At 46.4% G+C, this 22,049-nt stretch overlaps 1 protein-coding gene across 7 annotated transcripts in view; it reads right to left on the reverse strand.

Annotated features, from left to right (window-relative positions):
- Positions 1-22,049, reverse strand: part of LOC116951307 (plasma membrane calcium-transporting ATPase 2-like) — a 200,269-nt gene that overhangs the window by 13,307 nt on the left and 164,913 nt on the right. For 4 of the 7 annotated variants that reach the window (XM_032969843.2, XM_076073532.1, XM_032969842.2 and 1 more), the window contains 4 exons: positions 21,574-21,785; positions 20,849-20,956; positions 19,748-19,930; positions 13,549-13,698 (listed from right to left, as the gene is read on the reverse strand). In XM_032969843.2, the coding sequence (XP_032825734.2) occupies positions 13,549-13,698; positions 19,748-19,930; positions 20,849-20,956; positions 21,574-21,785 (653 nt within the window). Of the gene's footprint in view, positions 1-7,248; positions 7,295-13,332; positions 13,699-19,747; positions 19,931-20,848; positions 20,957-21,573; positions 21,786-22,049 lie in introns of all 7 variants that reach the window. The other 3 variants (XR_004404165.2, XM_032969848.2, XM_076073533.1) reach the window with 3 other exon arrangements.

A 22,049-nucleotide genomic window follows, 5' to 3' on the forward strand; every position in this document is an offset into this window, starting at 1 on the left:
AGAGAAGCACAGAGACGGGCAGAGAAAGAGGCAGAGAGGCAAGGCAGGCAGATGGGGAGGGCTCGGAGATGAGGTACAGTGGGAGTGCAATGGGGATGTGGGAAAGAGAGAAAGACAGAGAGGGCGAGAGTAACAGCGGCCGTGGGGAGAGAGAAAGACGGAGAAACGAGGGTTACAGGCGGATAGGGAGATGGTCAGAGATGTAGAAGGCACAGTGACAGAGGAAGAGAGCGATGGGGTGGAGGTAGATCGAGAAAAGCAGAGACGTGAAGACAAACAGACAAGGGGGGATACAGAGAGACAGAGAACGCGAGAGGCGGACAGAGCAGCAGACGGCAAACACAACCACGTGCTCGTGTTGCGTGTGTGTTGAATGGTGCACGCACACACGCGTCAGCATTTTATGTCGGTGTGTGTGTGTGCGGAGGTGTGTGTATGTTGAAGTGTGTGATGTGCGCATTTTATTACGCATAAATATGCGCGTGTATGTAAATTTAGGTTATGTTTGTACATATGAACGTGCAAAAGTCCCAAAAGTGTGAATGAGATGTGGTGGTGTTAGTCGGTGGGTAAATTCACGTAAATATGTGTATGTTGTTGTAATGGGCGTATGAATGTACATACACAGGTATACACACAAACAGGGGAACACATGAACACATATCCATGTAGTTGCAGTGAGAGAGAAAGAGAAAAGGGAGAGACAGAAAGGACATTGGAAATTAGTACCGCGTGCTTTGTTGGTCCAAATATTTTAAGAAATTCCATCACGCGCTCATCAAATTGAAAGAAGGTGAAAATCAAAAATAATTGATCCGAGGTTAGGATTTACTGCCTGCAATTGCAAAGGGGGCAATCCTTATCACATATATTTTTTTTACTGTCAAGCAGAGCTTGGTGCTGAAGATGACACTGCAGAACCAATTCTGGAGTCAATTCAAGAAGCCGCTGTCATCAAACAACAGACGGCAATCCTTCGTGCTTTGTGAAGATCGGTTCACCGTATGTGGGTCACATGACATATTTATTAAAAAAAACATAGACAAGGATGAATTAAAATAAAATAAAGACTAAATCCTTACTGAGTGTAGTCATTGGTGACAATTAAGTGATTAGAATTACGAATCCAGTTTAATTGTGGGCATCTCAAACTCAAACCCAGGAGCTCGTCAGTGGCGGCTCAGTTTCAGTCAGAGCCATTCTCAATCTCTCCTGGGCATTTTCCGGCCACAATTCGAGGGGTAGGTTTTGTGCCTAAATGAATTCTCATCTTGTGTTGTTTTTTTTACTCGACAATTCAATTCCCCTTTGCAATTGTCATTTTGCCGATTTCAGGTTAGTTGGCTATTAACGCTGCGATTACAAATTAGGCGTCGCATCGCTCGTTCCGAAATCTCCGAACGTCATAATTTTTTTAACGTAGATTGATTTTCAGGTGAAACTTTCGGTATTATTTTAAGCATCTCACATGTGTCGCAAGCTGAAGAGTGAAGGTGCGTTTGCAAATGGTCATCGATGTAAAATAATTAATGTTCATGTTATAAAACTGAACCCTAATGGTTCAAATGGCACAATTTCTGTCAATGGTAAAATTATATTCAGTCATTTGAAAGGAATCTTAATAGTATGTGGCTCATGAGCAAATATTCCCGACATTATTTGTATTAATATTGTAACTTATTAAGAGTGGTTAAATTTGACACTGGCATAAAATCGTATGTTCTCGTAACTGATGTCAAGAGTATTTTTGTTAAATATATGGACTGGATTACTGTGTTCCACCCTACGAACCCCTTGCAAAAGTGTTCCATTTGCTCAACAAGAATATTGGATTAAAACTTGTGATTAAAACTGATGACGTTATTGAAATGGCTGGTACTTCTAAGCGAACAAATGTTTTATTTATTCTAAGACGGTGAATATTTATCAGATTTTAAAAGACTGCAACGTTAATTTCAAACAATTTTTTTAAAATAAACAAATATAAAGGTACATTGGTATGAGACTGTGTGCAGCTCAATTCACGTGGAAGTAGAGGTATTTTCACCGTCAGTTGATAGGGAGAAAAAAAAAGGTAAAATCTTTGCCATTATCACCAAATTGACCACTTTTATTCTCCACTGAACATTTTTGGAAAGCTGTCATTAATTTCTGGTGTCTGAACATCACAGGTTGTCTCGCCACGCTAGACTCGGGCTGTGGTGGCGCGGGTCTGATGGGAGGGATATTTGCGTTAACAAAAACAAAAAGCGACCCTCCTGATCGTCCATTGAAATCAAAATTCAGCGACAGCAGCTATGCTTTTACGGAGGCCACGCAGCTAGAGGAACGTAAGGGGGGTGGTGGGGGGGGGTGTTGTGCTCTGGATAGACTGTGTCGCAGCTGCTGCCTCCGCTGCTGCTGCTGCTAAGGCGGAGAGATTTGTGGAGGGTCGCACTGCGCTGTCCGGAGTAGCAGGGGTATCATTGTGACAGCCCGTCGGCTCAAACCGGCAAAGACAAAGGATGGGCTTAGAATAAGCGTGCGGTTGCTGAGCGTGGTTGTTGTTGTTGTTGAATGTTTATGAGTGCCAAATAAATGCCGAAATAATCCGGCCGGGTGGCACGATTGTATTCCTGCACATTGCAGTCGACATTTTGAGGCGATGAATGTCAATGTCGAGGTCTGCTAGCCACGAAAAGAGAGCGGGCTTCAGGAGAGAGTTTGTGTCGTTTTGCTATTCCTCCATGGATGAAGTGCAGACTACAGTGGTTTATTATATGGCCCATGGTTTGGGTTGCATAGCTATGTAGCATCGGGTCTAGCCCTTAATCAGGTTATGAGTTAAAATAATGACCCGGGGATCTGCTCAGCCCATCATCTATACTCTGGGGTCAGTAAAATTAGTCTCGCTTTGTAGGAAACCAATTTTCCAATGAAGCTTGCCAAGGGAATGTGAAATGTTCTCCACCAGTCCAGTGCCGACAAGGGAGGTGGAAACATCCCAATGCACAATTGAGTATTGGACAGCAAAGAACACCGATGACTTACAAAAAGGCAATCCAGTATTTACACACCGATATTTTTGCATTCCTGTCCACTTGTGAGCAAGCATTGTGGCACTTGCCATGAATTCAAATTATTCGGTGCTCGGGTGAGTGGATCACAAAGAGATTGCCTCGTGCTTGAGACTCAAAACCCCTTTAGATATCGTCGAGTCCATCAGCTTTCCAGATCAGTAAGGTCAAAATCGGTAGAAAGTCTGCCCGCTTCAATAAATGCTGCCGAACAATAGGCCAAATGGCTGACTGCCTAAACACATTTTAGTAATATGTGGAGGCACAACACGGAGGTCTGCGTATGATTGTTTCATGGAAAAAAAATACTCCACGGAAATGCATAATGGGTATGGGGTTTATCCACTCTGCTATTATTTTCACACGCGCAGCATACTCAATGAGATAATCCCAAGCAGGTCCCTTTGATCACGTGTTTTTAAATTTCCAGGCACGTAACTAACCGTATTGAGCTGATGATTATGTACACATAGCTTCTGTTGTGGGGATGCAATACAAACGATGTATCATATAGTAAGCCACTTCTAATCTACGCTCCTTTAAACGGATAAGGAACAGCAACACTCCATGAACTCTCTCCTGAATACCTCTCGAAACTGGCATCGACCTCCTGAACATATCACCATTGTACGCAAGAATATCACCTGGCATCATTACTTAATAAAATGAGTTACACGACCATGATATTTGTGGGTAAACAAATCGCTGAAAATAAATAGGGCGTGCGTACAACCGTGTGTTTAAATGTTGAAATGCAAAAAGGTATCAACGTTTTATTTAAACTATCCCAGACAGAATTCTGGTTTCACAAAAATGGAACTGAAATGGGTGAAATCGAATAAGAACAAAGTTAAAAGAAAAAAACTTATTTTACAAACGTGTAAACAGGAAAGCCTTGCTTTGAAGCCAAAATGTCCCATTTATTAAAAGAGGCGGCGTGCGTGCCAAATGGTTCGTTAACTTTTAATCGACTCTGATGCCGGGGGGGGGGGGGGCTATAGTGTGGTGGGGGTTCCGGTATCGGTAGTGAATACGAAATGAGGCAACCAACCAATGTTGCGATCTGCGCATTCCGAATTGCTTCAAAAGAATCCGGCGCGAGACAAACAAAAAGTAAAACCGTCAACCGCTCGGACGGCGCGACCGTTCAAGCGAGTGCAATGCGTAAAGCGCCATTGGCAGGGAAACGAAACCTGCAATAGAAATAGGCATTATCGGGGTGTAATTCGAGCAGAGATCAGCGTGCGATTGTGTTCGGTCTTTGCGGAGTCGATTGGCTTAGTAAAAAAAAAGAAATCGACGTAAAAAAATGCAATCAAAAGTATGATCTGGAGCGCTAATTTATGCACGTACACACACAATGAAATAATTATGATGGTTAATATCCCCCCCCCCCTTTATTTTTAGATGTCTACTCGGGCAAGTGCTGTAAGCGAGCATCTCTGCAGAGCGGCACTGCACACGCGTGAGTGGTGTGACCAGTGCTACGCATTCCCAGCTGCCTTTGTCTCCCCAGTGGTGATGTTCATAACCACGCCAGCTAGCCCCGGAACTGAATTATAGTCCCTCGTTAAATTCATTTGAGCTATTTAGTGCCATTAAAATGTTACTTGGTATTTAATTATATACAATTATTTAGAGCGTTATGTCAACCTGTGGCTAGATGGTCTCCCCATGTGGGGTTGGCATGACCAGAGTTTACCACGCTTGTCAATGCAGCTTGGTGAAGAGAGGCCCCATAACCAGTTGAGGTGTCACCCTCCACTGATGTGAGCCGTGGTTGTGAATCAAACTCCGTTTTCTGGATTCCTCGCGCAATTGTACTAATCACCGCTCCTGCTCAACACTTGTTCATTTCATGAAAACATTTTGCGCTGATTCACCTTTGAGTCTCACGTTCCCCTTGCCATGAGCCTTGACAAACTCAATTATGAACTGAAGAACTCGTATGTAAAGCAAAACAAATCAAGGAAACTAATTAAGCACTGGCATGAAATTTGGATGATATCCAGGTTTGTTTGTGAGAGGCTGCTGGAAAAATATGATGACAAAAAACTAACGCTTAATCACGAAAAAAATATTAGTTCAAAAAAAATGTTAGGTTGTTGAGCACTTCATGAAATAAAAAGTGTGATTTTTAATTCGTTTTGTTTCAAGGAAAAACTATTAATCGTAAACTGCTAGACTATGTTAAATAATGGGCGTAAGTGGGCGTAAGTAAATAGTGGGCGTAAGTTTTGCCACTTGCACCCACATGAAAGGCGCTGCAGAGCGGGTCGTAAACACGTCGGCCAATGTGGACGTCTCTTTCAAGTGGAACGCTGCGATCGAATCGTAGTCGATGCAACGCAATCGATTTCTCGCGGAAACTGCGCGCCGTGAACCACGCGTTGAAGGTAAATTCGGGAAAATTGGGTCGAGCGACGCAGGGGGCGACGAACGAGCACGTCATTTATCAACGCACATCTCTCTCATATAGCCCAGGCTTATCTCGGGTGCACCAGAGACGCGGTGAAGTTCATTTGGAGGCGCGATCGGCGGTCGCGACGTCCGTGACAAGGAGGCTCTGCCGTGAAAGGTGTCACAACCGCTGACTTGTGTCACGGTGTTGGAGGTTACATGGCCGAGTGACAATAACATCGCCCCAATGTGCTCTGTTAGGTAAATAGACTTTGATAAATAGACTTTGATAAAATACTCTTTGTGGGTCCATCATATGGCAGCATGCTCTTGCCCACGGCATCACGGGGTGTTGGATATCACTAACCTTAGAGACATGCGTTTAGATTATCAGAATCGTTTTGCTGCTATACATTTCCACATGATAAGCCACTTAGTTGAGCTCATAGCTCGGTGGGCTTTACGTGGTAAAATAAATATATATATTTTTAGTTTAGTTTTATTTGGGTCTTTTTAAAGTAATTTATTTACCTTTCCTATACTTTGCCCTCCCGTCATGTTTAATATTGTGTTGTTGTAACGTTCTGATCTGGAATAAAATAGCTTTATAGCTCATCGGATTCCTCCAATATAAATCAATCTTCTGATTCTCAAGACAGCGAACTGCATGTCAGGTGTATGAATGGGAGATGTGCTAACCACAGGATATCTAGCCACTGCGCATAAAGTTAAATCATATATATTTAGATAAACATTGCACATGTGCATTCAATTTATTTAGGGGTTTAAAATATATATATATATCAAATCTGACAGTGCAATAACAACCCAACATTTAGGTTTGGTTAGAGCGATTGTAATTATCAATAATCATGAACAGTGCTCCAGATAAGCCTCATTTACCCCGCAGTCTACGCATTAAAAAAATTAATTGACTACCTCTGACGATTGCATTTAACGCATAACATGTTTTTTTTTGCGACAACAGTCGAAGCGGGTTTTTTGTTTGCTGTTTCTGCGCCACTCGAGGTCGCGAGACGGGGCAAAAAAAACGGGGGGGGGGGGGGGGCGCACGAGCGGTCACGTGACCTACAGGGCCCGATTCGAGGGCATTTGGTGGCGTTTACCGCTAAACTACAATGTGTAGCTTTTGTTGTTTGTTTTAGATTAGAAGAAATGATTGGTGCGTGAAAAAAAGATTTGAAAATTTCTAATTTACAACGTTTGTTGGGGCTCGTAAGACCATTTGTTTTTCTTTGCAGTAGCATGAAGTTTTTCTACAATGTAACATTGCAGTTCAAATAAACTGCTTTAGCTATGAATGCACCCCCCCCCCCCCACACACGTTAGCATTAATTTCTTGCACAGTATTTATCGAAAGTACTCTCGGCCATGCAGCCCAAACTACGGATCCGGTCGTAAGCCGCTGTCAGTCCGTGCTATATCAACGCAGGAAGAAGAGCAAAGTCGAGGAAAGGTCTCTCTCCTGAAGCCATCTGGTGGCAAGCAGACCTCGATTTTGCCACTTATCCCCTGAACGTGTTTCCATGCACAAGAAGAAAATTTTGCATTTTTTTGCCATCTAGCATACACTGGACAGCACATTTAAAAACACCCCCCCCCCCCCCAAAAAAAAAAACCCAAAAAACTTATTTGGAGCGCTGATCACAGATTTACCATTGGGTTGACATTGAACGGCGTTCTACTAGGATTAGCAGCAGTCTCGGCAGACTAATGATGTGTCGGACACAAAACAAAAACGAGCTGGCTCCTTTAGACACCGTTCACTAACCAGCAGGCTCCTCTCTCCTTCTCGATAAAAACAAAAAAAACACCAACTGCATGATAGAAACCAAACAACACAAAACGATGAAAGAAAAACACGCACACACAAAAAAATATACAACTTTTTTTTTTGCATTTGGCACTCACCACCCCTTAGCAGCGCTGTGGTCAGAGCGCTCTGCTCGCTATCAAGTCACGAGGTCAAATCCCGGTTGAGATTCTATTGAGCCCAGCCCATCAACATCCGAGCAGCTATAATAGATACCACAGCTCCGCTGTGAGCTCCCGGTTGGCTGTTTTATGGATAGACTGCCCCCCGTCATAGGAATGTCGAATTTGCACCACTGGCTCAGGGCTGCTCATGGGGATATGTCCGCATCGCCCAGTTGCTCACTGGATGGAAGGAGTGGCGTCGATTTTTTTGTATCACTTGCAAAAATAATATAAGTACCTTCTTAGCAATTATTTAACCCGTTACATAACAAGCACAGACGTAAATGGCATAACACAATAATGACATGATGACGAAAAAGTAATTAAAAGCACAAGAACAAAAAAATACAGCATACAACAGCTCGAATGCTGAATTCACTCCTCCACCCCGACTGATCTCGGTGTTTGGCCATGGCTGATAAAAGAGTTTTGTCATTTCCGCTGTTGCCTGCCCTTAACCGCGGGGCGAGCCTCAACGCTTTCATTCCCACGGAACCTCCCCCAGGTGTCCGGCTTTCGAGCCCATTCAAGTGTCTAATTGCACCACCTATTAGAAATCAATCAATCGAGCGTTTTAATGCGCCACTGTAAAACGTGAGAGCACTGCACTTCGCGAACACGCGGAGAATTAGTCCTCTGTCCTGAACTGCTCAATGAATACAAAATCTCGGAGTCCCGTTTTTTTTTTGTTGCGATAAATATAATTAACCGATGGGCAATCGCGCGTTACTTTAAATCCTGAATCACCTTGCGAACGACGAATGGTTTGTGCACTCAACCTCTTCAAATCGAGACTTGAAATTAGACTTAGTTATTTCATTTGTTTATTCTCTCAATTCCTACTTGAGCTAAAGTTACATTGGGTAATACGTCGCGCCAATTACTGTCCACGGTAAATGAAGGTACGTGATTGCTCTGAAGAAGGGTCTTGATCCGGAACGTCAGTCAAAAAAATAAGTAAAGTTACAGACCACTTTGTGGGCGGTCGGCAGTGGTTCGCATTTCGATTAATTTCCTGCCAAAGGGGATGATAAAATATTATCTTTAGATAATACGATTGTTTTAAATTGTAAACTTTCGATGTACGGTGAACAGAATTTAAGATATGGTTTCACAAACCCGCCATCGTGTCTATCACCGTGGCGCCGAGTCTGCTGCGATAAGGGGTCGCGTAAGCCACCGCTGGTGTTCCAGCTCATCCCGACTGTGTAGGGTTCAAATATGTTGTGAAAATATTTAGACATAGACTGACAAAAATGAAAAATACAAAAAGAGTCCTGTTAATTGCATTTGTGTTTTTAAAAAAAAATGTCAACATTAACGGACGTCAACCAATGAATGGGCTTGCTTTGTATTGCAGCAAGTAAGGTCAAGCATTGTAACTACACGGTTGCTACGTGTGAATGGAACGTGGGAAGAATGAGTGGTTCAATAAAGGAGAACTTGACTGACGGTCAATGCAATGTCTTGTAGTTTCACAACATTTAAATTCATATTCATGGTTATTCATATAATAGTGTGTGTGTGTGGGGGGGTGATGTAAGTGGGCAAATGAAGTTTGAAAATGTAGGATGACTAGAATGAGCGAGGGAGCAGTTCATTAAGATGTTCATGACTTACTTTGAAATATACTGATCAATGGAGATTAAAGCAGAGGGCAAAGTGGTTATAATTTACCACCCACAAGCTTTAACTTTGAATCATGGGTGAAATCTATAATCTGTAACACGTACACTTAATGGTGGCATTTGGGTCAAAGTTACCAAATCACATCCCGATTGGGTGTTTTGCCTTGGGCACAATCTCTCCGGCATCGATGGATTGAGAACCATTCTGTGGGAAGCCAACGTGGGATATTCCATGAGTAGACTGGGCCCCGTCATAGTAATGTTGAATTTCCATCACCGAAAAAGGAGACGAGAAGCATCCCATGTTCATTCGAGCAGGGACATGACTTTGACTTGACTTCATCTAAACAATATTATCGTGTGTACGTGCGTGTATATTATGCATTTTATATATGTATATATTGTTTTCATCTGAAATGAACACACCTGAAAGGGCAAAACATTTATTTTCAAAGTATAATAATGAAACCTTGGTGCTGGTGAACCACTTACAGAAGAAAGTGGTGGTGTTTTTTTTTTAAATGTCAAGAGTAAAGCAGGCAAAATGCATTTCAAGAGGCAAATTCAAGGAACATGTTGCAGCATTGACATTATAATGGCCAGCAGTGAATACACAAGAGGTGTTCGAAAATGTTTTTGAAACAAATATATCTCAGTTTTATTTTTATAATGGCCTGGCACCTCAGCGGTAGGGCAAGCGGCTCGCACTTGGAAGGTTGCCAGTTCAAATCCTGGTTGAGGATTGACTCAGCCCATCATCCATCGGGGGCAGGGGGGGTCAATAAAATTAGTACCACAGCTCAACTGTTTTCTTGTTGTTGTTATTGTTGTTAAGATGTAATTTTCAAAACATTTTTGAAGCTCCCCCTCTTGTTTGATCTGCCATGCATGGAGAAAAAACATCTGTGTCATGGATGCTGTCTTGCTTATCCAGATGCAGGGAACTTGCACAGCCGTAAATATAAAAGGGGAGAAAATGATGTTAGAGGGGTGGAACAGCAGTCGCAATGGAGAGAGAGAGACGGGTTAGTTTGTATGTCTGTGCGAGGATGTAATGCTTTGCCAGTGTTGGTTCGTGACTTAACACCGCGCTTACACGCTCTTAAAAAAATGTTGAAGACTGGCACAATGTAGTGTTAATGATGCAGTCAGGTAAAAATAAAGTCCATGTATTCCTTTTCAACATCTGTGGAGCTGTCGAGAAGCGAGGGTTCAAGGCCACCGGAGTTGCATGCACGTGCTGTGGTGTCCGTAATGGCCATGACACAATGGCAATGAGATATAATGTGATCAACTACCATGACAATGGGCCGAGAAATTGCGCAATAGATACATTCAAAGCTGCGGTTGTGACAATGGTTAATGTTTCGGTTAAAAATGCGCACTTGAATTTAAAGCCCAATGGAACTGAAGGAGAATTAAAAAAAATCATGCAACGTGATTTTGAATTCGGCCAATTGTTACGTTTGTTACAAAATGTAGTTTGTAAAGTAATACAAATCTGTTTAAAAAAAAACTAACTCGCCAAACGTCCAAACCAAACTTGTCAAATCTCATCCGTGCCTCCGAGCTAAAGCAAATGTGACAAGCTTTGAAGTAATTTCAATTGGTTGAACATTAAATGAAGTTCGGTAATTCATATATCGCTTATGAAAACATGAAAGCAGTGGCCGCCTGTGCAAACAAATTTCACAAACGGCCGCGGAACTCTCTCGCAGTTGTTCGCTTGGAATCGTCGCAAGTGCAAAAGGGATCTTAAAAAATAAGAATCTGAAATTAAAAACGGTGTGCATTGCGCGCAGCATACGTGTACGTGAATTGTGCGGTAACGAGCTCGCGTGTCAAAACGTGTAATGAATTAGAACTTTTATCTGTTGGAGATTAAATAGCGGTATAAAAAAATTATGAAAGTGTATTTTCTGAAAGGGAATAATAATAATAATAATCAGGCTTCTGACGCAATACGCCTTGGAGGGGCGTGGGTGGGAGATGCATCACGCTGGATCCAACCGAGAGACAGGGCACCAGGGGTGCCTTCATGAGGTAGTAGAGCAAGTAGCATGCTGACCTACGTGGATTTTGTCGGACTGTAAGCATTATTCCTTCATAGGCGTGGGTTTTTTTTTAATCCTGAAAACTTTGGTTTCGTCCAACTCAACAAGGAAGTGGCCGAGCATCCCGTTACAGAACCCTCCTGAAATGAGTCTCGAGTCTCAGTGAGGCTTTTCTGGGTGGACAGAAACCGATATTAGGCATTAATGTAATAATGTTTTAATTGGGAGTAATGGAGCATGCGTCCGTTTCATAGTTTAAGCATTCGTCAGCAACATTTTCAGTGCATGTTTGGGAGATTTTGGCTGTTTACGACAGTATCTTGGAATGCTGTAGCAACCAACGACGGGCTTGCTGATGAATGCTTATAAGTGTGAAACGTGGTTTCAGTCCAGCTGTCGTGATCAATCACCTTCCAGTTGTAAATGTTAACCCTCGCAATGTGACGGCCGAAAAGCTGAGTCACCATTCCCTTCAGTGATGAACACATTTTCATCTTTTCTTTTATACACTCACTCCCTCTTGTCAATAAAAGAATAGGGAAAAAATGAACACATTTATAAAGGGGACACTTTGCACATCGTTTGCAATCAAAAGGGTCAAAAAGTGAGATTCAAGTCTGGTCCGCACTTAGAGATCCTTACGGAGAGACACATCAGGGGAGACCTCGGGGCGACAATCGCCGTCGCTCGCCGGGGGTCAGTGATTCGCCCTCGCCGTGACCTACGGTGGCATCAGCCGGGTGACCCTGTGTGGCGTCACGAGCTCAGAGTCGTGATGACTACGAGGAGGGGCTGGACTCGTGTTTCTGTTGCACGAGGACAATGAACGAGGACGCTTGGAGACAGCTGCTGCCCCACAATGCCAATTCCAATTATGACATTCAACACGTGCGTCAATAGCACTGTGTGACAGTTAAAAAAAAACGTTTCAGCCAACGGACCTTCTTCATGGGACATCAAGTAGAGCCATTGGCCCAAATTTTTTGTTTTCCTTTTAAGGCCACGCGGTGTTTTTTGCCGAACACTTTGGGCTTTTCGTTGTTTGTCTTCCACTGCCGACGGAGCATCAACACCAAGCGATTTGTTTGAACTCCGATGGTCGTTTCGCTTGGTTTTCTTAAGGATACTGGAACAAAGCTACGTGCCGGCGAATGTCCATTTTCGCCTCAACGTTGGCAATGCGCAGACAGATGTCTCCATTACCAACAGCGGGGTGAAAATATCCACGGTGCCGTGCATTGTGCCGTGCCTCTGGTGACTGCAATTCAACTGCAAAGTCGACAGTGTGTGAGTTCGGGCTGAATGTCATCGCCTTGGGTTGGATGGCACTTTGCGATAAGTCAATCGTGGTTCTTCGGTTAATTCTGCACCGCAAAGGGCCACTCCCAATCGATGTTTCAATAGGGGTCAGGTACTCTCCGACTTTAACTCTGGCTCTTCTCAATTTACACCGTGAATATGAACGATCAAGTGTACCGTTTTTGGCGACGTTTTTCTTCCTCTGCACTCACCGGGTCCGCAGCCGATTTGTGCGGAGCTTTTCGACGATGCTGCCCGTCCTGGCTACCTTCGCTTTACAACAGCGTGGGAAGCGTGCGCTAAAGACACTGTCAAAGATCTCCGCCCTGGATCTCTTTCGTGCGAAAGAACCTTCTGCCAGCAGCGGCAATGAGGAAATAATTTCAGTGGCTGCGCTTTTGACGTTACAATTAAATCACCTTTTGCCACGATGTCACCTCCTGATTAAAAAAAACCCTCTTACTAATGTGTGCGTGGCGTGGGAACGTGTCGCACTCAACTCTGATTGGACATTCGACATGACCATGCCTCTGCTATCTCAGCTGTTGTGAGCACCCCTAAACCAACAGCAGAATCAGAATATTTTTGTTTATACTGGAGGAATCCAATGAGCTTTAGAGCTCTTTCTCACAGATGTCCAATAGGGGCCGAAACTAAATGACGCGGGTTCAGCAGTTAGATGTAACTCGGTTGCATGCAATTCAATCGTTCGTGCGAGAAGAAAAAAAACCCTGGCTCTGGGCGGACCGAGAGGGCGGATTGGCCACCCTGCAAAAGCGAATCGCTAAGTACGGACCGTGTGCTTGGAGGTAGTTGTGGCAGGGAAGGCGTAGGGGAGGGGGGGTCTCTTTCCGTCGGACGAAACGCCATGCAACGCGCGTAGGAGCTCTCACTCACGGGCAGTGGTGCACGGGACAAGCTTGCGCTGGGTAGGGGAAGAGCCAGCGGTCAAATAGCTGCAGAGAGTGGCCGGGCAGGGCTACACATCGCTGGCGCCAAAGGCATTTTGACTACAACATGCGCAGGGGTGCAGGAGGAGGGCGCATTCATTGCCGCTGCTGATGCTGCTGCTGCTGCCGCTGCTGAAGCACTGATGGTTGCAGCTGCTATTACATCTTGTTGCTGCTGCTGCTGTTGTTGTTGCTGCTGCTGTTGCTGCTGTGAATTTATCTGCTGCAGTTGCTGGCTTAGCACGGATGCCTGTCTGCGTAGGGTCGGGGGAGGGGGTGCTGAGCTGCCTTGAAAGGCATTTACTACGTCCATCTGTAAGGCGTCCGGAGTGGGGGGGGGGCAGGGAGGGAGGGGGTGGAAGGGGGAGGGAGGAAGGACACAAAGGGGCTCCCCAACACAAGGAGAACGAAGACAGACGGACAGACAAGGCAGGGGGGGACGTGCGTGCGAGGAAAATGAACCAACGCATGTGGAGCGAGAGCGACGCCAACGGAAGAACAGCGGATGGAGACAAAGACGGATGGACATGGGCTCGCATGTGGAGTTAAATAAAAGACATAGAAGGGCGAGACATAGGGCAACCGGCAGGCAGAGGAAAGGCGTTCAGAATAAAGATTGACTTCAGCAGACAAGCACACACAGAGAGAGAGAGAGATCGAAAGGTGGAATGAAAGCAGCAGCAGATAATCGAGAAAACGGAAGAGGAATTATGACGACGGCAGTGCAGGTTGCGGTCGGGCATGCCGGGAGAGATCGGGATGGACCAGGGGGTGAGAGTAAAAAACGAAAATGAAAACGGCACACACGGGCAGCGCACACAGACGCACAAGGTCAGGACGAGCTCGACGCTGAGACGTTACATCCGGGCAGAATTAATTCGACAAGAAACGCGCCGGAAACGGTCGAGGGTTGAATGGTGCAGCGCGGCGGTAGGATTTAAGAATGTAACTTCGAGCAAAGAGGGATCTCGTTTTTTTTTGTTTTTAAAACTGCCCTCTCCGCTCAACTCCACAACAAACGGCGCGACCGTGAGATTCACGGCTCGTGGCCCTCACGGGAGCGCAACGATGCGGCGGCGGTGGCACCGCCGATCTCTGGATTAAAGGGCGTCAAGTGGCGCGGATCGTGATGCCACTCGGCGGGTGAAGATCCGGCGCACGGGGCCAGCCGTCGTCACGGCCGTCGAGGTGGTGGTGGTGGTGATGGTGAGGCGACGGGGCAAAACTCTGGCTGCCGTGTAAATAAATAAAGGCTCAGCTTTGTTTTTCTTTCTCGTGCATAATCCCCGGGAAAGTGTGTTGTTGGGCGTATGCCGAGACTGCAGGGATTCGCCCAAAGGCTGCGGGCGCAGTGGCTCTCAGTTGCAGACTTCTGCAACTCGCTGGGATGGTCGCTGCCTTTGTGGAAACGCTGGACAGCGACACACGTCGCTGCGGTTCGCTGGGCGGCGAGAATGTTAAAAGAATTGACTCGTTAATCGAAACGCGCGATCCTGATTCGAGACAAGCCATCAAATTGATCCGGTGCCGTATGAGTGTTAAGAGTACAGTACTCAGATGTCTCCTTGACCGCTGCTTGGCGTCTGCTAAGCCACCGTGGTTTAGGAGCGGTGAGTTGTAAATCAGCATGTCCGCTAGATCGAATCCCGTTTGAGTTGTCGACTCGGACCACCACCCACTTGGGGCCGATACAAAAATAGGAACCGCTTTTTTAAGAATTCACCGGCGGTGTTGTCCTCTGCGGTGACTGACCCCTTGCCACATGAACGTCGAATTTCCACAACGCGCGGTGTGCCATGCACTTCTGAGCGGTGAGAAGACAACCTCGGCTTTGACCTAGAGTGTGCCCGCGTGCTACCAACTTCACCGAGCTCCGCCTAAACGTGCGAGTTTGTGCACCATTCAACCCTAAGCCCCGCGATAGCAGCGAGCGAACGTCAACGCATGGGAGACATTTAGCACGCAGCGACAGTAAACGGCGTGGTTAGAAAACGCACACAATGAAACGAGGTGCCCAAGGAGCGGTCAACGCGGCTAACGACCCTGCCGCTAATAAGGAGAACGCATGCAAAGTGCACGCGCGCGTGCATGCAACTCGGCCGTTGTTACGCTGCAAGAGAAAAGTGAATGGTTAAGAGTGACTGTGGGTACCGCGATCTCTGCATTTAATGGGATGCACAATGCGACTACGTTAGCCCTTGTTTACATGACCAGATTTTAGTTTTTGTCGCTCAAACGACGACCCTTTAAGGGGCTCACCGCAATTTCAGTGAAGGCGAAGGGGCAGCCCCCGTAATTGCTTGTTCAAGCCACTGCTACTGGCCCAAGGGCCTCCATTTTTGGTGGAGATCTATAACGCCTCTGAATTTGAACATCAGGCCTCCTCTTGCAAGCTGACCAGATGTCCTGGAAGGGGTATGATTGCCCACTCTTTTCTCTGCCACAGGCAACGACCTGCCCCATTGACGAAAATCTATTCAATACCAATTTATACAGAGGCGGGGGTGTGGGGGGGTATTTATGTACCTTAAACTCTAAAAAAAATTTTACCAGGTAAGGCCCACTGAGCTATACAGCTCTTTTTCAGAAGCGACCCGGCCGCAAATGATATCTCAACAAAGTGGCTTATCACGTGGAAATGTGTAGTAACCAAATACACGTGTTTGGAAATGTGGCAGGGAAAAACCGGAGGACCCGGGGAAAAATCAACGCGACCACGGGGAGAGAGACACGCAAACTCCAAATATAGAGCAGGCGTCAGCAGGGTCAGGATGGAACCCACGACCTCCCGTATACCAGTCGAGGTCGTTAACATCTCACCACCGTGGCGCCCCATTGTTTTAACTGCCACGCCGGGAGATATGCTTGAACCTCTGGATTGCAAGCCTGGTGGGATAGCCGTGGGGTAACCGTGACACGACGATACCGTTCCAGGCATATGCAGCAAATTGTAACATTCTTCACTTTGGACACTTTAACGGAGATGAGTGACAGAAACAAACTCCATTAGGCTTTTGAAATCAATATAGCCTGATGGAAAAAAATAACCATATAAAGTAAATAAGGGTACGTTAAACACGAAATGGGTGCTGAAGAATACTTTTTAATTGGTCGGTCTAAATCTAGAGTAATGATAGTGTTGATAAAATCGAAATGTTATATCGCTTACTGTGGCAGTCATTTTCCAAAGGCATTAAATACAATTCGATTTGGTGGCATCTAAATGCGATCATAATAATAAAAAAAACCAGTGGCACATGTCTAAAGATAATTTGCATCTTAAACTGCATCGAAAATAAACCGTTGTCATAAGGGCAATTTCTGTATCCAAATTGGGTTAAGGATACATTTTTGATCTATATTCAAATTTGTTTTTTTTTCATCTCACAGTTTAGGGACTTTTAAATTCCAATTTGATCATGTAAATAAAAAGGGCTAAAGTATTTCATCACTGAAAATAAAATGTGGTTAGCATAAAACGACAACATCGGTTATATTCACGTTCATCATAGTTTCACACCTAAACACAAAACCGCAGTTCTTCATTAGCGAAAGTTGTCACTGTAAAACTTTACATTCAGAAACTGTATTTTGTTTTCAATTAAAAAGAACCGGCAAGTTATTTAAACATCCAGATAGCTAAGTTAAAACTTCTGGGCATACACATATATGTGAAGTTAAAGGCGCAGCCCTGCAATTGCTTGCTCACACCACTTGCTGGCAGAAGGGGTTCAGCTAGAGGGAGCATCTAAACAACCGCTTCTAGAGGGTATTTGGCCTACTCTTCCACGCTGGTCAGATGCCTTGGAAGAAGTGGGAGTACCCAGACTTGACCCCCACCGCACGAGACCAGCCGATCGACTCACTGCGGTATACTCAGTTAGACAGCTGGGTGGACAGAGGCAAGGATACAGAATAAACTTGCACCATCGGCCAGAGCAAGGAACTAGAATCCAACTGGCCACCTCTGAATGGCAAGTCCAGCGTGCTTGATAATAATTACAGCACTACAGCATCCATAAACACGTCTTTGTTTGTCAATGGGATCCGCAGGCGGAAATTATATGTGCAATGGATGGCCACCGATTTCGCGATAACCTCCAACCTAAAATCCTCAAATCATGCAATTTGGGAATTAAAATGCAAAATTTGGGGCTCAGTTTTTTTTTCAAACGCTCGTGTGAACATAAAAAACAGCAGAGCGCATCTTGGCAGAAAGAATGTGCAGCTTCAACAGTGTGAGTCAAAGGTGAACACACAAAACACACATTTAATTAGTCACTGACGCTGGGCCTGTAATGAAGAGAAATTGCAATTGTTAGTTGAATTATTTCATCCCTCTGAGATTAAAAAAAAATCAGGCACGCCTCTTGTGGGCATGAGTTAATCGCCATTCACGCCCACGGCATTAATTACGAGGAATCAGAGCCTCCGTTAACATTCCCCCACCGTTGTTGCACAGCTTCGGAGATGTGAATATCGGGCTGCACATGACCACGTCTGGGCTGATACGCGTCTAATAGCCCCGAGCCCCTGTCTGGAAGGAGACTTTGAAAGGTTCACACCCTTGGTGACCCTCTGCTCTGCTAGCGAGCACGCGGCTTAGGGCAAATGAGGCTTTATCCACACTTTATCCACATCTTGCGAGATGCCCGCCAATTATTAATCAGCTGCCTCAGCGTGTGGGTTTGACGTTGGTTGTTTTGATGCAATGGCCCAGATGGAGGCAACCTGCGGATGACGAAGCGTGGGTGCGGCTTCACGCGCACGCCATCACGATGGATCGCCAAAAGATTTTACGAACCTTCGCCCGCAATTATTTGGGACTTTCGGCAAGGGCTTTGAACCGCGTGGCGCGTGTCAAGAGATGAACGTTGCGCTACAATTCCTCGATTCATCCACTAGAGCTCTCGCGCGAAATGGAAAATTTGCAGAAATGATTTAACGCGACCTCCTGTTTTGCGGCGAACATTTGCAATGGTGTCCGTGGCAGCTCGAATTGGTGCTCGCAAGAAATATTTTATTGAGCAAATAAAAAAAACGGATTAAATTTTTACGTGTGTTCAGAACACATCAATTTTGTTAAGTTAGCAGTGACAGGACAGCTGTATTTTTTTTTGTATGCAGAGGGTAATTAAATTCCTTATTATTCGAATGAATGTTACCATCTGTTAGAACATAAGCCCCATTCTATTGTTAAACGACGATGGTGATGATGCAATGCTACTGCTGCTGCTGCTGATGAAGATCGTAAAGATGATGGCAATTTACGATGGTGATGTGTGTCCCCGCCTGGAATCTAGGGATTTGGAGGCAGCATTGATCACGGAAAGAACATCAGGTGCGTGTAGCACCCAACTCAAAGAGGTGTTAGGTGGCCAGTAGATGAAGTGAGACGTTGGTCCCCGTCTCTACATCTCACTGAAGTTGGGCATTTCGAATCTCATAAAAATGGTTTGCATGGTCACCACTTGCTATTCGGAGCACGCGCGCAAGTGCGCGCATACACAGCAGCGCACTCAGACAAACATTTCACGAGGGACAGAACTGTTTTCGCTGCTAATACGAAGTTAAACGAGATTGATCGCGTACGAATTAAGCTTTCGTTACGTCACGCTGAACGCACCAACGATGGCATGCGCATCTTTGGCCACTTGCCGGTGTGTCCTGGGGGTTGCGCCACGTTAATTCGCGGACCGAATTTCAGGAACTGTAATCGACGACTCGGTTCCTGAAAGCAGCTCCCGGCGCATGGAGCGAAACGTCGGACATTAGGCCGAGCAGCGTCAAAACCCCCGAAAACACAGCGGAGAGCCACAAAGCGCCACTGCGAAAACCTACATGGCAAAAGAGAATGGGTCAATAATTGTTCAATTGTTCAGTGTTACATTAACTAAAAATATATATTGGGCAAAAAAAATTTCCATCACATACAACAGTCATGTAAATATTTCAGGGTGGAGGGGGTGGGTAGGAGGGGGGCGATGGGCAGCCACCCATCACCTCTGCACGCACACAAACACAACAGAGAAAGACAAAGCTCCCCCATGTAGCCTATCACAGACTTCTGGAGCAAGTGCTGTTAGCGAGTAGCACCGATGAAGGTCGGCACGGCAGACGAGGCGGTGGGTGGCCAGCATCACGCCCGACCGCCTTCGCCTCCCCAGTGGCGACATTAACACATCGCGGCAGGGACACATTTGAGGCCGAGTCGACCTAGGGGAGGCCAAGGTGTTGGGCCGCGAGCGGGAATCGAACTCGGGTCACGGCCGCGGCTCGTCGCGCAGCACGCTAACCGCTATACTGCTGCTCCCCACACGTGACACAAGTGACACGCACACACACACGTGACACGCACGGACCTGCGTCTGGATGCGGTTGAGCCCCCGGAACCAGAGGATCTGCCCGCGTCGCAGCTCGCGCTCCGCGTGGTCGATCTCGTCCACGTCGGGGGACGTGACGTCTTCGTGCAGCTCGTGCTCGGCCGGCCCGTGCCCGGCCTCCTTCAGGAACTTGAGGTGGCTCGTCGGGATAGTGACGATGAGCTGGGGTGGGGGGGCGGGGCGTCCCGGGACGGCAAGGGTTAAGTTTGTGCCGGGACGGGTTGACACACGGCTCCGTACCACGCTGCGGGCCAAAAACAGTTCTCTCTCCCCAAACTCGTATAATAGTCATAACCTTGCTCAATTAAAGAAACGTGTTCCACTCTTTATCGATTATAACTCTGATACGAGTGCTGTTTGTTGCTGCCCGCTTCGTATTTTTGGCCTGTGCTCGGTACAAAACAAAGACCATAACAACGTGAGATAGAATTACAAAGTTACGGTAAAGTGGCATCGCGATAGTTGTCCCATCATGCAATCTAATCTCGCATTGTCACGAAAACACAACGAGCAACAACCCCTCGTGGCAACATCGAATGATCTCTTAGCACAAGTGCACCATCTGCTGGGGAAATTATCGGAACTACAAAATGAGCACAGGAGCATGTGCCAAGTGACCTGTGTGGGGCCAAACATTGCGCACCTTAAAAAAGGCATCGCTTGTTAACTATACAACGCCAGGCTTCGGGGGGGGGGGGGTCGCTAAAATAGGTACCACTTTGTGGGGAGATTATTGTCGTGGCATACCTTGCCTTCTCAAACCAAGGAAAGCCTCAACAATGAATTGGCCAAACATCTAAATTAACTAAACTAAAACTATTGCTTCACCGGCTAAGGCCCACTGAGCTATATGGCTTATTTTCAGAGGCGACCTGGCCACAAGTGATAGCTCAGCGAAGTGGCTTATCACGCGGAAATTTATAGCGGCCAAATACTCGATGTAAACGCACGTTGATCACTAAATGTGGATGGAAAACCCGGAGGTCCCAGAGAAAAATGCAACGCGCACATGCAGACTCCAAATATGCAACAGACAGACAACGGAAAACGTCCAGAAATGATTTTTCGACGTCGCTATACCTGTCCCCAGAGCAGCTCCCCAAAGCCCAGGACGACGCACCACAGCCACTGGTCGATGCTGAGACCCGAGCAACTGAAGGGTCTTCCTCCGAACTGGACGATGACAATCTGTCGGAGACACAGCTCGGTGTCACGTGGCCGGACCGACGGTCCGTTATCGTTTAACTTTGCTGTTGCGCCTTCCGCGTCTTTAGCGTGGCCGAGTGAGCTGTGCCCAAGCAGCCAGCGGATGTCGTCCATGATGACGACGTCGTGTCGAAATCCTCCACCTTCGTTTTTTTACTTTGCACAGTTTTAAAGCAATCTGGCCGTCACATTATCTGCGGGGTCATCCACGCAATTATATTCCTCCTATCCGCATGATATAAAAGGTTCGCGGATAACCCGCAGATGATAGGATCTCGGGCTTTTGCTTGCAGGATGTATGCCACCCCCCCCCCCCCACTGCGTTTCTTGTTCTGTGATCGGTGCTTTGTAGCGGGCTCGTGTTTGGTTGAAAAAATAATAACACCGCTTACCGCATGCAACAACAACAACTATCGCCATTTGCAACTAAGTCGCGGTGACGTCACCACGGCGCTTGTGCCAGGCTACGTGCACTTCGAGGCCACGTGGAGGTCACGGGGCAGACCCAGCAGATGCCGCGGGTCGACCGACTGGGATGACTCGGCCGATGCAGCACACGCAGGCGCGCGCGACAGGGCAACTCGGTGGAGCGACCAGACCTGGATTGCGAAGGTGCCCAGGACGATGGAGCAGAAGATGGGGTTTCGGAACACGGCCTCGAAGACGTTGCGCTCGCCGTGAATCTTGCGCGCGTTGATCTCGTTGAAGAGCTGCATGAGCACGAAGGTGTTGAAGATGATGGTGTAGTGCTCCGACGGCGGCGCGTGCAGGGGAACGTTGCGGCCGTTGTCGATGTCGAAGATCTGCTCTCCTGCATGGGGCGCGAGGGTGGGCGGCGGACAGGATGTCGTGGCCGGAAAAAAAAGGGGGAGTTGTCCTCAGGTGTTCAGAACAGCCTTATTGTTGTTATTATCAAAACAGACAGTCCAGTGGTGCCCAGTGTTAACAATCAGACACACGTGTGTCCGATGGCAAGGCTGTATGGCAAGGTGAAGCCCTGCAATTCCTCTCTCCTGCCATTGCTGGCAGATGTAGATAGAAAACTCATTTATCGAGAACTGCTTTTCTTGTGTTT

This window comes from Petromyzon marinus, chromosome 42 (assembly GCF_048934315.1).
Source record: "Petromyzon marinus isolate PM22_M1 ecotype Great Lakes invasive population chromosome 42, UKy_Petmar_22M1.pri1.0, whole genome shotgun sequence".
Taxonomy (NCBI): Eukaryota; Metazoa; Chordata; class Hyperoartia; order Petromyzontiformes; family Petromyzontidae; genus Petromyzon; species Petromyzon marinus.